Source organism: Balaenoptera musculus, chromosome 16, assembly GCF_009873245.2.
Source record: "Balaenoptera musculus isolate JJ_BM4_2016_0621 chromosome 16, mBalMus1.pri.v3, whole genome shotgun sequence".
Lineage (NCBI taxonomy): Eukaryota > Metazoa > Chordata > Mammalia > Artiodactyla > Balaenopteridae > Balaenoptera > Balaenoptera musculus.
The window spans coordinates 8146003-8161974 of record NC_045800.1 but is presented as its reverse complement, the minus strand read 5'-3'; the positions used below and the strand labels follow the sequence as shown (position 1 = coordinate 8161974).

Genomic DNA, 15972 nt, shown 5'->3' with positions numbered 1-15972 from the left:
CCACGCACCCAGTGACACCAGGGGTCTCAAACTCGCAGCCCCCAGGGGCCAGGCAGGCCCCGGGAATGAGGGAAGCAGCCTGCTGGGGGCAGCAGGACCTGCGGTCACCCAACCATCAAATCTAAATGTCTGAAGGTGATGTTAGGCCCGTCTGTGGGTAGGGCTGGCCCTCGCCGCCCTGACTCACACCCCTGGCTGGCCTCACGTGGGAGTCCCTGGTAACGTCTGACCTGCCTGCTCTTCTCTCTCGCATCGTCATCACGTGCGGCAGGTCCCGTGCATACCGGGTGCACATCACACGCAGGTGAGACACAGAACTACCCCCGTGGTTCATTCACGCACAGTGGACACGGCGGAAAACCTCCCACAAGAGCTCTGACGGCTTATGAGGAAGGGCATGCGCCCCCAGGTCCCAGTCACAGGGGTCCACATTTAATTATGTTCAATATTAATAAAAGTACAGCATAACAGTGGTTCATTAACATACCTTACGCGACTAAGGGATTACAATTTAATACAACCCGATGCACAGCTTTGGGGACACAAAGGAACTTCCAGACCGGGTCGTGAGAAATCCTCCATTTCGCTTTGGTTTGGGATGACAGGCTCGAGGACCACGGCTCGAAAGGGCAGCTGTGCTGTCACCAAGAGTGGGGCCTCAAGTGAGAGAGAGCAGAGGAAAGCAAAGGAACAGACAGACAGCCCTTTGGAGAAAGGCCCCTGGAGACACCGGGTCTGCACGGCGCTGATCGACACCGAGGGATCATCTATAAAAAGATTTGTATAATAAACCAAATAATATTGGAAATAAGACGTTCAGTAATACTTCTGTAAGAAGCAGAATTACGCTACATGTTGTTCACATGCACAGGGGTGCGTAAGAAAAGTCCTTGTAATTACAGTCGGGGCCGAAGAGCAAAAATACGGGCTGAAAGTGACAAGCGAACTGAAAGAGAAAGAAATCCACGAAGGGGTGTGTCCAGAGCGGAGAAAGCTGATCAGCAACAGAACTGAAGGGAACCCACTCAGAGACGCACACACACACCCCCACGCACACCGCACCTGCACTGCAAATAAATACACACGCACGTGCAAGCGACGTCCCCTACGGCACCTTGTGCTCAGGCCAGGTTTGCCTGCTGGCTGCTGCTCCGAGTGCCACCAGGACAGAAACGGGGGCCTGTCCCCGAAAGCGGGTGTTCAGGCCCATGGATCCTTCACAGCAGAAACCGCCCGGCCGTGCCATTCAGAGCCCTCCATACGCCTTCAAATGGGCCGAGCATCCCATCTCCAACGGCACTAGGGCTGGACAGCTCAGCAAATCCTCACTCCCAAGAGTGGCGGCTGGGCGTGTAGGCATTTGCACTCTCTCACTGGTGTGCATCCGGCACCTCGACTTGGAGAGCTCTGATTCGCAGAAGCTTCCCTTGACAACCACGTGCAAAGCTTGGTTGGGCTCCCGCCTGGGGCTGTGTGCAACGACTATGTTCAATCTTTCCCATCACCTCCAAGTAACAGCAAGACCTTCAGCCCATCCAACAGTAAACCAGGCTGCCAAGTGGCCCAGAAAGTTCTGTCAAGGACACAGCTCCCGGCATTCTCGTTCCAAATCCCAGCACAGCATGTCCGGCCCAGGCATAGCTCATGTGCTGTGCTTCTGAATCAGAAAAGAGCATCCTGCAGTTCATTGAGTGAGGAAGGACCTCTGGCCACACATGGCGGAGAATGTGATAACAAGTTCACTTGGGAGGAAGGCAGAGCAACGGAGCCTGTCGCACCCGGTACTAAAAACCTCAAACGGCTGCAGTTCTCTGAGGACCTCAGATGCACGGCGAGGGCCAAGATGCCCAGATTTTTCATCAGTTCCTCCGAGGTGCTCAGTCTGGCATTAACAGCAAAAATTTCCCTTCCGATTTTAAACTGAAGTTATATTCCAATTAGAAACTGAAAAAACCCTTGAGAAAACATCTAAAGGGGCAGAAAAGAAAGCTCCAGCCAGTGAAATGTAGAAAGTGGTTTGTTTTAAATGCGCTCGTTTTCTGTTAAACATAAGTGAAGTCCACAAGGACAGAAGGGGAGGAGGTCCGAGACACGAAAGTGCTACCAAAAATCGACTTGTGTCTTTTTTCTCATCAACAGTGAAGTTAACAGGGTTTAAATCTGAAGAGATGGAAGGGCTGACTTTGGGGTAAAAGGGAAAAAAAATGAGAGCCTCTATTCTCCGCCAAAATGAGGTTAGTGATCTAAACAGAGGGTTTCGAAGCTGAATGTGTAGTGTACGTCTGGCCAGCCCTGGGGCAGGACCTCCACCCAGAACTGTCAAAGCCCAGACTCCACGCTTCCCTCCCGGCACCCAGCCCAGCGCCCGCCGGCCTCATCCCGGACCCCAGCCACTCTCGGAGCAGAAGGGGACCCTTTCCAAAGTGGAATTTCCAACAGCCTCCATCCGAGGCTCAGTGAAGGGTCCATCGCTGGGCTGTTTAACATCACAAAGGAAATTCTGAACTGGTTTCCATAAACGTGGGCCTGGGGAGGGGTTTTCTCCAGGCTCTGAGCGAAAGGGTTCCCCACCAAGAGAGATTTTCAAAGCATGGAAATCATGGCGGCAGCGGGAACCCGGCCTCACGTCTTCTTCCACAGGAAGGCCTCGTCGGCGAGGACCTGCGCCAGCCGGGCGTTGAAAGGCCCGTAGAAGTCCCGCAGGAGCCTCTGTGTGACCGGCCACATGGGCCCCAAGTTCCGGTCCTCGGGACGCCGCGTGTTGGAGGCGGGGCTCTTGGTCATCAAGGCCTCTTGTTTCTCACTTAGGGGCCCTGGAACACAAAGGAAAGAGCCTATGAGGCAGGAGGCAAAAGAAACTTTGAGAAAATCCCAGCCGTGCTTCCTGTTGAGACAGGAGTTTCCCGTAAGAATGTGTTTGGAGGTTCAAATTCTTTGGCTGGATCCATTTCTGAGTTGCTGAGGGTGGAAGGTGGAAATTCCAGTGTGAAAGAGCAGAGATTCTGTGGTCCGGTGTGTTACCCCACCCTTGGAAGCAAGGCTGGGACTCTGGGGCGCAGTTTCATTTCCAACTGCCCGTAAACGGGAGCCAGCCTGCCCTTGGGTAACTGTGTGACCCGCCACACACAGTCCCTGCACGTAGCCTCTCCCGCTCACCAGCCACTGGAAGTCTGCCCCCGCTGCTTCTACTTCAGGCCGATGCAAAGGGCCTCGTGATGGGGCCACATTTCAGCCTGTGTGTCGTGCTGTGAAGTGGCCATGGGGGGAGGGGAGAGGCCACCTGTGCCCAGAGACCCCCACTGGCTGAACCTCCACCTGCAGCAGGCATACCCATGGGGAGAGGCCGGGAACCGGCCAGCTGGTGCTGCCCCCTGAGGCTGCCACCTCCACCCTCAGCCCTCGGGACCGCAAGCCTCTCACTGGCTTAACCCCCAGGACCACCGCTCAGGCCTCTGTGCCCCGGGCTCTCGGGATCAGTCTGAAGTCATGAGCCCATGCAGAGAAAAACCACATCCCAGTGTCCTCGGGTTACGTGACAGGGAAGGAACAGAACTGGCCTTACTGTCCATCTCAGGGATTAAAGACAAGCTCATGAATGTGACAGAGTCTACAGGTGGCCAAATCAAAGAAAAATGGTTCTAGGCCTTGAAAGGAAAAAGTAATCACACTCCATCACATTACAAGCTCTCCAAGAAAAGGAAAAAGAAAATCAAATGACAAAAGGGGCCCGAGTCCCTGTGGCGGGCAAACAGATTTCAGGAAAAGTTCAATTAACAGAATTCCCAGGCAAGCTCATGAGACAGGGCCGCGGGGGGCATCTGGGGAGGAACGTTCCGGCTGCTCCAGCCTCGCCAGCGGTCCTGGGTGCCGCCCACGGGGAAGCCCTCTGCACCCGTGTACCCGCCTCTACCAGCCGTCACCATGGCCAGCGACTTGGCCTGCTGCCACAAAGTGCCACTCGGGACTCTGGGGGACGGTCTCCTCTGGCTGGGGGCAGGCTCCCCTCCCCAGAGGCCCAGGAGCCCAAACCCAGCCACATGGCTCTGCCTCCGGGGGTTCCCAGCAAAGCTGAGACAAGCACGGACCTGTCCATCCCCTCCTCCAGGCCCTGAGGCCTCTGCAAGACGGTCCCAGGCGCCCAGAAACCCTGTCCATCCTCAAGGCGCAGCTCACACCCTCCCTTCCAGGATCGCTTCAGCGGCTGGGACCCCAAGTCACGTGTACGGACCCAGCGTGAGATCGCTAACCTTCCCCACGTCACTCTACCAGTGACTCGGTTATTCGAGCCTCGGCTTCCCCCTCTCCCTCCAGTGAGGGAGTTCCCAGACGGGAGCCCACCTCTTCCTCCCCAGAGACGGCTCCCCACACCACGCGCAAGGCCCCGTGTGCACGTGGCGCTTGACAAACAGGTACTAACTGGCCTCCCGGCTCAGCCCACCCTGCTCGGCTCAGGGGTCTGCGTGGGACGCGGGGAGCGCCTCACAGAGCCGGTGTCCTCGGAGCTCGCGCCCTGCTCCGTGGGCCTCCAGTGCGACATTCATACCGAGGTCGAGAAACTGGAAGACCCTGTGCATGGTGTACTTGACGTTAGAGGCGTGGTCTTCCAGGCGGAGAATGAGGAACTGTTCTTTATTAAAGACCGTGAGCCAGTCCAGAAGGTACACGGCGTACAGCCCGACCTGCAGCCTCACCTAGGACCGAAGAAGGCAGGCGTTAGTTCAGGGGTAATTCCTCCGACGCCGAAGGCGCTTTTCCAAACTCATACACACGTCATTATAAACCAACAGTGAAGAGTCGTCCCAGCGAGCAACCGCCTTCAGAAGTTGGATTTTAAATGCCACGTGTTCTTGCTTCTCCATGCTGGGTTTGGTGCTCCCCGCACAAAGGATTCCCACCCTCAGGGTCCCATGTCATCCTCAGGTCAACCCTGTAGGTAGCTCCACACCACTTCATAGTGAGGAGTGGGGAGAAGGGAGAGGCCAAGGTCACACCCACCGATGGCGCGAATGTTCTTTGCACATATCCCGGCTGCCTCAGCTCCTACGCCCAGCGCACCACAGCCGTCAGAAACAGTGGCAAATGCTCCAGCGACAAGCCCCGAGAGGGAACAGCCAAGTGCCCGGCGCCACATGGACGCCCACGACCTTGAGTGTGTGAGCACACCCCAGTATAAGCAGAGCTATACGAAGCCATCCCTTCCCACCTACACGTTGGGGTCCTCGTCCTCCTCCTGTGCCTACTCTCATGCCAAACTGCAAGCATGTGCGGTGAAGCACTAACCTGACCACAGAGAGGTCTGGCCTTTGTCCTCGGCTCCTGGAAGGTGATCTCTAGGCCACCTGGAATGTCCTGCCTGGTAAGAGTATCTTGCTTGCCTGGGGGGGTCTGGCCACTGGACAGTCTAACAGCGTGGGTTATGATGGGGGCTTTGGGCCACGCAGTACCGGCCTGACCTCCAGGAGGGGCTGGACAGTAAAGGTCGGTCAGGCAGGGCGTACGTGAGGGAGCCTCAAGAAGTGCTTGGGACACCAAAGGCTTGGGCGGGCTTCCCTGGTTGGCCACACTCTGCATGTGTCATCGCATGTGCTTCCTCCCTTGGCGGATGTTAGTCTGTGTCGCTTCCCTGTTGTAAACCGCAACCATGAGTGTAACAAGCATCAACGTGTCCTGTGATTCCTTCTAGTGAATTACTGAACCCGACAGTGGTTTGGGGGACTCCACCCAACTTGCACATGGTGTCAGAAGGAAGAGCGGTCTTGGGGACTGCCCCCTCTAACTTCAAAGTGGGCTCTAAACTCTTGGCGAGGCTCCAAACAAGAAGAGGCCCTTCCCCTTCTGCTCTGAGGCCCCCCTTCTCCAGCCCTCCCACCCCTGCCCCTACCCACCGCGTCCTCTGGGACCCCGCTCCGTGTCCTGCCTCTGGCTCTGCCTCGCTGTGGTCTTCCCAATTGCTTCTCATTTGCCCCCGTCTCGTCTCTGTTCAGGCCACATCAGCGCCTGCCTGGCACTGTCACAGCCCCCTGACTGGCGCTCCCACCTCTAGCCTCTGAGCGTGAGCTTCCCACGCCAATGCCTGGCCTCGCCTGGCTCTCCGCATGGGGCAAGTCCTTGGTCTGACTGGACTCCCGGCCCACCCCTCCCAGCACCCAGTCTCAGTTCCTGCAGCCGACACTTTCACATCCTACTTCCTCTCCTTCCCAGCTCGACCTTGAGCTCCTCCAGGGCGGGGACCAGGCTCTTCCATCACCCCAGCCGCAAGTGGCCTGCGCCCAGGCACTCACACTGAACGCGGTGGCAACAATAAGACGGTGAAACGCCTGACAAAATAGGTACAGACACTAGTTTCATCTCTCGCTACTCTCTCTCCATTTCATTGTTTTTCTAATTGTGTGGGAGGCGGTGGAGGAAGAAAAACAATTAGAGGGGAGAAGCTGTCTCCAAAATTCATTAGCTGCCTACAGCCCTCAGGTTGTCACTACCTTAGACTCCAGCTCAGGAAAAGACATCAAGCTGAACCAGAGCTAAAGAGAAAATGAGCACGTGCCAGCCTCAGAAATAAATACACGAGTCGCCTCCAACACAGACAACCCGCTATGAGAACGTCTCCTTGTTAAGTCATCGAGAGCTTTTCGGTTCTTTGTCAGGCTCCCAGGCCGGCCCCTCCCAGGGAGGACCAGCCTGATGAGCTTTATATCTTCCAGGGAACCCGCCTTTGCTACTCAGAACCTTCTAGAAGGAAAGGAGCTGGGAGTTTGCGGCAGGATGAGGGTGATTTAAGTAGCTGCAGCAGTCCCTGCACCTGTCCACGGGTGACAGTATTTCCCTGAAACGTGTCTGTGTCTTCGTGGGGAGAGCCCCCTCCACTGGCCCAGGCCTCCAGCAGCTGAGTCTTCCTTCCCAGGAGGGCTGGTCCGGCAGCGGAGGGGCCGTTGGGGGCAGGCAGGGAACAACCCTGGGGGCTCTGCAGGGGAACAGAGGTGGGGAAGCCTCCCCTGGCCCCCTGAACACTCCATCTTCTGGCTCACTCCAACCCCCAGCCCCCTTACCAGTTAAGGGAAGCGCCGCTCACCTCGAGTGACAGTTTCCTGTGGGCGCAGCATCTCTACTAACAAACCTAAGACAGGCCCACTCAACACCTTTTCCGCACCCTTCCCCAGTATCGGCCAGAGAACCAAAATGGAGTGAACATAAAAAGGTTATTTAGGGGAAGTGCCCGATACATTTAAAATTTTAAAACACCAGAGCGGAGAGAAGCCTTTGAGGTTACCTGCTTCAGCTGGCTCTTGATGGAAAAACCAACCGAGGCCCAGGGAGTGCGGGGTCCTGCCTGCCCAGGGTCAGCGGAGAAGACCCTCCAGAGCCTGGTCCTGAAGCCAGGTACTTGCGCCTGGGGCCTGTCCCCCCCATGCTGGGAAACAGCTGAGGAGCCAGTGCAGGGTCTCCCCTGGCAGGCACATGCCGAACCTCTCTAGTCCCCATTAGGGATTTGGTTGGAACTCTCTACCCAGCCTCTCCACTAGTTTCACAAACTCCCCATTCATTCATTCATTCATTCATTCTGCAAATAATCTAGTGCATCCTGCACGCCAGGTACCCTGCTAAGCAATGGAGAGACGTTGCTATGTAACAGACGTGGCCCCTGGCCACGTGGCGCTTGTAATCTAGTGGAGACAGAGCTAAAATGGTGAAGAAACAATTATCTATAATCGCCAGTTGTGACACATGCTGTGGGGAAACGAATAGTGTGGAGAGAGAGAGAACAGAAGGTCAGATTAAAGCAAGACCTGAAGGATGAGGAGTCCTGCGAAAACCAGGAGAAGCACGTGCCAGGGAGGGGAGTGTGGAAGGCTCTGGAACCAGGCTTCTCCTAGCCAAGCGCACAACACACCCACCTGGAGGGCTGTTAGACTGCACTGATGGGCCCACCCCCAAAGTTCCTGATTCTGGGGTCTGAGGCTCGACCTGAGAGTTTGCATTTCTGACAAGTTCTCAGGGGGGCTGATTTTCTTGGTCCAGGGAGCACACCTTGCAAAGCCCTGCTCTGAGGCGAGAGGACCTAGCAGGAGACAGAGTGGCCGGAGAGCAGCAGTGGACAGGGAAGTGGGGGAGGGGGCCTGGGGAAGGGGGACAGGGGGGCGGGGCGGGCTCGTGCGCTCAGGGGCCACAGGAAGGCAGGGAAGGTCTCAAGCGGGGTAGCGCCACGCTCCACGTACGTTTGAAAAAGATGGGCCTCCCTGCACTGTGGTTGAGCTGGGATTCACAGCTGGAGGGAAATTCGCTTCTCTCATCCCAGAAATGAAGATTCACCCTGAAGAGGAGGGTTTCCGACCGCTCTTGCCTGCCTGGCCCTTCCCACTGTGCAGGAGCTCTCCAGGGAACAACCCTGGGGGCTCTGCAGGGGAAGAGAGGTGGGGAAGCCTCCCCTGGCCCCCTGAACACTCCATCTTCTGGCTCACGGCGATCCGCATTACATCACGGCCCCACCATCCTGCCACTGATCCTGCCCTGGGGTCTCATTCTGACCAGAGATGACTCGTCATCCTCAGCAAAACATGGAATTGAATTAAAAAGCACATGCCTCCTGCCGGTTCAAACCCTCCTTTTTAGGAGCCAGCTAGGGAAGGTGGAAATGCCATGAGTCTCATCAAAGGCCATGGGACCTGGGATTAAACCCTGAGCCTGCCCATCACAAGTTACGTGACTCTGGGTGGGAGAGTTAACCTCTGTGAGCCTCTGTGTCCTCATCTGTAAAATGGGCTTGGATTTCAGGGAAACGGAGAGGATTGAACAAGATGATGCCCTGCAAGGTGCCCCTCGTCCTCTCTCTAGCAGGAAGGACAGAAGTTCATCACTGGGGACAACTCTAGACCCTGATCAGCCTGGAGACAGCACCAAAGGAGTCCACATGACAGACCTTGCTAAAACTAGCCCTTATTGACCACTGGCTCCCACATACATCTGCCTTCCCACAATTTGCCACCCTAGAAAGTCAAAGTCCTTTTCCTTTGTCTTGTCGCTTCTCTACAAATTTATGGTTCTCTTGTTAAGACGCTATATAAGCCCGAGTTCTAACCACCCATCCGAGTTACTCATCACTGGGGCTCCCGTGTATATATGTGCATGTGTGCATACGCACGTGTTAATAAACTTCTGTTTACTTTTCTCTTGTTTATCTTCCGTCAGTCTAATTTACAGCGCCCCGGTCAACGAACCTGAGATGGGTAGAGGGAAAGGATTATCTTCTCGCCCCCTACACGCGAATGAACTACCACTCTCTAACCCTTACCACAGCCTAGTAAAGCAGCGCTATTACCCCATTTTATGATGAAGCATCTGAGTCTCAGAGAAGCTAAGACAACTGCCCAGCGTCAGCTGCCCGAGTGGGAACTGAACCCACACCACCCTCTGGCTCCAAAGGCCACTCCTTCTACCCCACACCCCCAGCCAGATTCTGTGTTGATCCTTTGTGTGTATCCTCCCTGCCAAACTATAAATTCCAGCGGGAAAGCCTGGAATCCCACCTACTGCCTCCGTGCATGCTGCCGGATAAGATGGCCTAGATAACGAGGAAGAGGGGGTGAACCCTCTTGACTTTGAACCCCACCGCACCTGGGGGGTCCCAAGCCTCCACCTCAAGCAGATCTCACCACATGGCACGCTCAGCAGAGCAAGGCTGTGAACCACCCTCCGGGGCAGGTGACATATTAGCTTCACTGAAGAAGGCTTACCCACTGCGGCAAACCTGCTGAAAAGGCACTTAGGACAACCCCGGGTGCTGTGCAGCAGAAAAACCATCCCTTAGCTAAACCGTACTGAATTCACCATTAACAGCTGCTTTCGCATTAAAAAAAAAAAAAAAAGGGCAAGAAACGTACAGCTATATTCCTGAAGGCGAACAAGAACAAAGAAAAAAGGGATCAATGGAAAATATGTTTCCATTAAGACCTTGTCGGAGAAGCACTGAAAGTCACTGGTGGGTAATTTTTTAAACCAACAAAACAATCCAGCATCGGAGAGAACGCTCTTAAGACAATCAGAGAGTTGGTCTGCCAATCCTAATTGCAGGGTGTGCTTTCGGAGCCTCACTAAATAGTAATCTTCCTAAATGCGCCCTCATTCTTTCGCAGAGGGAGGAGAGAGCATTGAAACTGGGAGATCGGCGCGGGAGAAAGCAGGGAGCCAGCTGAAAGGGTCCATCAGCTTTTACAGTTTTTACATCCATGAATATTTGTTTTGCATTAGCCACCGCTCAAAGGCACGGGGAGAGGCATTTGCACATTAAAATGCTTCTCTGTTTATATGGTAAAATCCCGATGCACAATGCCCTCGCATAATAACCGCCGAGCAGCCCCTCCTCGTACGCACAGGCATGGCGTTGTTAAGAGTGTTGTTGTAGACACAGGCGCGCAGTGAATAACCCAGCACGCAAGTTTCAAACAGCTGCAGCGCTTCTGTCACTTTTTCATGGAAGTCATCTGCAGATTTATTCGAACTTGCAAAGTAGAGATAGTCTGAGTACAACCTGTGAATAAAACAAATGGGTATCTTTTACCATCGGGAATGTGAAATCTCACCATTTGAGTGATAATGGAAATCTACAAGCGATTATATGACCTCATTTGGTTCATTAAAACACAACCATTCCTCTCGCCACCCCCCGACCCCCCCCCCCACCCCGGCAGAGAGCCACTTCCTACCACCCTGGACACCCTCACTCTTCCCAGAGCCACCCGCTCTCCTGGCCCCAGACAAGGCTACACTGGCCCCAGACAAGCCACCCGTAGTTTCTGTGGTTTCTTTTTTTGGTTCTTTCTAGGTGCCTCAGGCCGCGGCTGTTTTCACAGTAACAGTGAACTTCGAAACACCAGATTACAAAGATCGTACAACAGCAGAGAGAGGCCGTGAAAATTTTACGTCCCCTCCGGTTCCTCTCTCCTCTGCCGGAGGCAGTAATAACGGCACAGCTGTCGCTCTCCCCGTATCACAATTCCGCGTGAAATTCCCAGCCCTTACCACAGACTCTGAACGTTAAAACAAAAATTACGAAACGTATCTTTCTAGGTTGATAGGGACCTATTTTTTAACACAGTGTAAAAATACCCCCATGTACGCAGGCAGAGGCCTGTAGGCCTACACGTGTCTCCACACACACGGATCTGTTCACACAAACCCCGCCGCACGTATGTAACAGTGTTTTCACGCAGGAGCAGACAGTGTCTCTCTTCGACCAAACTGTTCTCCGGTTCCTCTGAACCTTCTTCCCAACTTGGCCTTGAGTTTTAGACTTCCTTGTGGGTCTCTGTATCGCCCAATTTCAACAAGAATCCTGCTCGGTCGGTTTAGCCAAAACCCCCCCTTACCCCTGCTGTTTCTTCATAGTAACTTCCCATCCACCGACCCACATCCTCCTTGGCTATAAATTCCCACTCTTCCCATCCTCCTTGGCTATAAATTCCCACTCTTCCGTGTATTTGGAGTTGACCACAATCTCGTTCCTCTACTGCAAGACCCGACCACAGTGGTCCCTATACCTATTGCTACAGCCCTGAATAAAGTCTGCCTTACCACTCTTTAACACGAGTCAGAGTAATTTTCTTTCTTTCTTTTCCACAAATCTTCTGAAAATATATTTTACTGGACTTTCAACATTACAGATAGATACTTTCTTTCACCATGGGATAATTCTTTTCTTATATAAAATAAACAAAAAGTAAAACAAAACAAGTTACAACACTGTAATGAGCACAGCTTTGTTTTAAAGTTTTTGGCCCCAATTTCCCCTGTGGTCTCAACTTTTGATCCCCAGGCCCGCTCTCTCTCCCGTACTCTAAGTCATAGGGGGGAGGCGGTGTCTAGCACTAAATTCGTCTGTAAAACAGGAATACTAATTGTGCTTTCCTCGTGACATATAAACAAGATAATCCATATAAATCCCAGGGGTGACCCTCGTTATCAGTTTCTTATATATCCTTCCAGAAATTTTCAGTGCACACTCAAATATATATCTGCATATTTTGTATTTTTTAAAAACATAGATGTATCAGGTCATATTGGATGGGATCAGTTAATATATCTATTATTACGGCACTCCCCTAATTATTTAATTTGGGGGAATTTTGAACATCCGTAAAAGTAGATAAGACAGTACATACACAGCAGCCCAATATAAACCTTATTCCATTGTCACCCAGTAAATTTTCTCTTTTTTTCTTTTTTTTTGGGGGGGGGCCACGCCACATGGCCTGCGGGATGTCAGTTCCCTGACCAGGGATTGAACCTGGGCCACGGCAGTGAAAGCACCGAATCCTAACCACTAGACCACCGGGGAACTCCCCAGTCATTTTTTACATTAACAGAACTTCTGAGTTCTGTTGTGAGTTTCCTATGCCTTTTTCTCCTCTGTTTCTGCAGGTAGAGAGGGTAAGTCTTTATCTTTTTTTGCTTTTCAAAAATCACCCCTTTGTTTCTGTCTTATGCCTTTTTCAATGCATACCCCCTAGGGCCCCCCACTGCTCTGCCTGACACCCTATACTCACACTCAACCCCCAGCTGCCCAGAAACCAGGCTGATTCAGACTGGCTCCCTGCTCTGTGGTGTCACGTTTCTCTCTTTCTCAGCTCCATACTTTCTATTCCCCCAACTTCTCCAACCCAGCTTCTCTCTTTCCAGTGAAGGAAATTCAGCAAATTGTATTAGGTACCCACAGGTCTGGGGATTGTAGATGTGCACCGCTGATTGCACCCAGGGCTTCCATCCGTGGCACTCAGCCAACCTCACCCCTGCAGAGACGGCAGCGCCTTTGGAGCACAGGTTAGCCGCAAACACTCCTTCTCCAGCACCCCTCACCTCTCGCTACAGCTGTAGGCGTTTCCAAAGATTTCCTAACAAGAGCAGCGCTTCTCAGGGACCAGACTGTCTTCCCCTCTGGCGTTTGGCACAGTGCCTTCTACACGGCCCTTTAGAAATCATCCACTGCCAGTGTCCACAGAGGACACCTCTGAGAGGTCTTGAGATGTTTGGGATCTGCCCACAGATGGCCTAGAATCCGAACACACACTGGAAAGTGTTCGTACATCTCAGCCTGGTCAGCCAAACCTCCAAAAGGACTTGCTTCAAGACTAGTCGTTAGAGATGCTCAGGTGAGTAGATCCTCCCCCAGATCCATGTTCACCCAAATACAGGACCCAGATGACACTACATTTGTCCCCCCATTACAAGTGTCTCCCCACATTGGCTGTGCTGTTTTCCCCCTTCAAAAACAGGACCTCCATCAAGACTGAAACACGGCACCTGTCACTGCAGGGTCGGTCACAGTATAATCTAAAAGCTGATGGATAAACGCCAAAACCAGATTTGCATGGACCTCAAAGTGCAGTTGAGCTGTACGCAACTGGGCACCTTGTGGCAATGGGTCTGATGGGGGTTTCTTCTGGCTCACACATTTCCTATGAGTGCTGTCGATATTACGACTTTGCCCAAGAAAGACGCCTCTCAAACTGTCATCAAAATCTGTACCTAATAGGAAGTCCAAGTCCAGAGTTCTTACCAAGGACTCCCACACAGCTATCCAAATTCGTTGGTAGAATTGTAATTCTATCACGTAAACTGCCACTTAAAAACCCAACCCTCGGCTCGAGCTTTCCATGCTGAGTTTATTTTGTGGTAATAACATTTCTTGTAGGCGTGTGGCTCATAAATAAAACAAGAGCCTCTAAACCTGGCTGAATTTTAAACACATAGTAACTTCATGAAGAATAGTAACTTCATGAAGAATCTTTCCATACAGTTCTTTAGAGATCAAGAAGCAATTCCAGGGGACAAACTGGGACGTGTTCAATGGTCCAACCAGGCCAGCCCAGGCCCACCGGCGTGAGAATACTGATTGTCATCTGTTTGGGGTACAGTGAAATGAACTCAGGACCCCACCTTTTGTGAATCAGGTTCATGGCCAGGCCCACCTCCTCGGGAGGGTGAGGGGAGATTTCCCCTGCCCCTCAGTCCCCCAGGGACCCTGGATCTGCCCAAAGGGTGGGTGGTGGGCTTCCTAGAGCCCACACACATGCTGAGATGCATGTCTGTAACAAGTCCTTCATGCCCTATTTGAGCAGGGACCTCTCCCCTCCCCCTCTCCCATTTGGATTCTATAGATTTCCCAAAAGATATGCCCAAGTCCTAACCTCCAGTACCAGCAAATGGGATCTTACTTGGAAATAGGGTCTTTGCAGACCTAATTATGTTGAAGACCTCCAGATGAGATCATCCTGGATTTACGGTGGGCCCTAAATCCAAGCACTGGTGTCCCTATAAGAAGAGGCTTGGACAGGGACACATGGGGCGAAGGCATGTGAAGACAGAGGCAGAGACTGAAGTGTTACCTACAAGCCAAGGGATGCCAGGATTGCGGAAGCCACAGGAAACTGGGGACCCATGGAATAGATTCTCCCTCAGAGCTTCCAGGAGGGACTAGCCTTGCCAGTACCTTGATTTTGACCTCTGCCCTCCAGAACCGTGAGAGAATAAGTTCCTTTTGTTTTAAGGCACTAAATTTGTGATAATTTGTTACAAGATCTCCTAGGAAACTAGTCCAGATTCTAAACCCAGATTCCTGAGGAGTCATTTTTGCCAGCCCTCTCTCCCACCCTGAGACCCTAGAAGAGTGACCTGTGTGTACAGGAGGACGATGGCCATGTGGCCAGCTCTTCCACAGAGAAATATGAAGGAGGAAAAGCAGAACAGGACCCTTACTTTCCCGGAGGGCACTATTGGGTCCTCCTGAAGAATCAGGCTGGTGCTTCGTAAGAATGTCTTCAATAAACAATACTATGATTTCCCCACAACTAGAGAAAAAGAGTCAGATAATGACCTTGGATTAGTGCAAGCCACTTGGATGGGTTAAAACCATTCAGAAAACGTTGAGAAGGACAGCAAATATATCATGAATAAGTATCCAAACGGACCTCGAAACACTAGAGTAGGCGTGAAACGGAGGGGCACCCTAAGGTCCTTGCCCCCCGTGCCCTCCACCTGCCTTTGGTCTGCGGAAAAACTGTAGCCAAAGAATAAGTTTAATCAGAGAAGTGAGAAGATGCAGAAACAAAGGAAAACAGTCCAACAGGCTAAATAATACCAGTTTAGTCATAAAGCAAAGTCAAGGACCTTTAGTTCCTCCTCGAGGGCTATAGATCATATTCTGAGCCGTATCCTGCGAGCTGTCTCATAGATACTGAAACCCTCACCAGGTGGAGGAAGTGAACTACATGATGACAAGACTGTAGCCACGACAGAAGCTGCCACAATTCTGAGAACTGTCCTCGGGAAAATGGGAACAAACCGACCCTGGAACTGAAGATTAACTGTACTTAAAACAATCAAGATGACGCTGGTCAGACCACCGATGACCAATTTCAAGATGACTGTCAGAGCTGACTGTGCTGTTTCTGCATGCAGCCCCCTCCGTCTATACAAGCTCCTGCCCCCTGATTGTCGGGGGAGAGGGAGTCGGCCTTTGGACAGGCGTCCGCCCTCCCCCACCCCGCTGGTTGCCGGCATCCAAAATAAAGCAAACTTTCCCTTCCACCAACCTGGCCTCTTTATTGGCTTTTGAGCGGCGAGCAGCCGGACCCCCACTTTCGGTTACAGGCACACTCATGTGACAAGTGGAAATGTAAAGAAATAAGCCTAAATGTCCACATTTGAGTCTTTAAAACCAACTGTACAACGATGAAGTAGGGGAAAGAGGACAACCTGGAAAATACACAAGGGGTTTGGTTGACATAAGTATATAATGAATCCTCACAAAACTGCAGGGGCACTGATGCAACTTCGGGATACGTTAATAAAGGTACGGCATTGAGAATGTGGGGGGGTGTTGCTCTCCTCCACCCTGGCAGGTCCCAGCCCCAAAGGACACTTGCCTTCAGTGCTGGCTGACAAACAGTAAGGGGCAAGGGGCCGTTCCATCTGGAGAAGCAG

General features: G+C 52.5%; 1 protein-coding gene across 2 annotated transcripts in view; it reads right to left on the bottom strand.

Moving 5' to 3' along the window:
* Window positions 1-242: 242 nt before the first annotated feature.
* Window positions 243-15972, bottom strand: part of CHST15 (carbohydrate sulfotransferase 15) — an 83909-nt gene continuing 68179 nt past the window's right edge. For both annotated transcript variants that reach the window (XM_036829392.1, XM_036829394.1), the window contains exons 6-8: window positions 10366-10522; window positions 4544-4691; window positions 243-2813 (exon numbers count right to left, since the gene is read on the bottom strand). In XM_036829392.1, the coding sequence (XP_036685287.1) occupies window positions 2623-2813; window positions 4544-4691; window positions 10366-10522 (496 nt within the window). In that variant the 3' untranslated portion in view covers window positions 243-2622. The remainder of the gene's footprint in view (window positions 2814-4543; window positions 4692-10365; window positions 10523-15972) is intronic.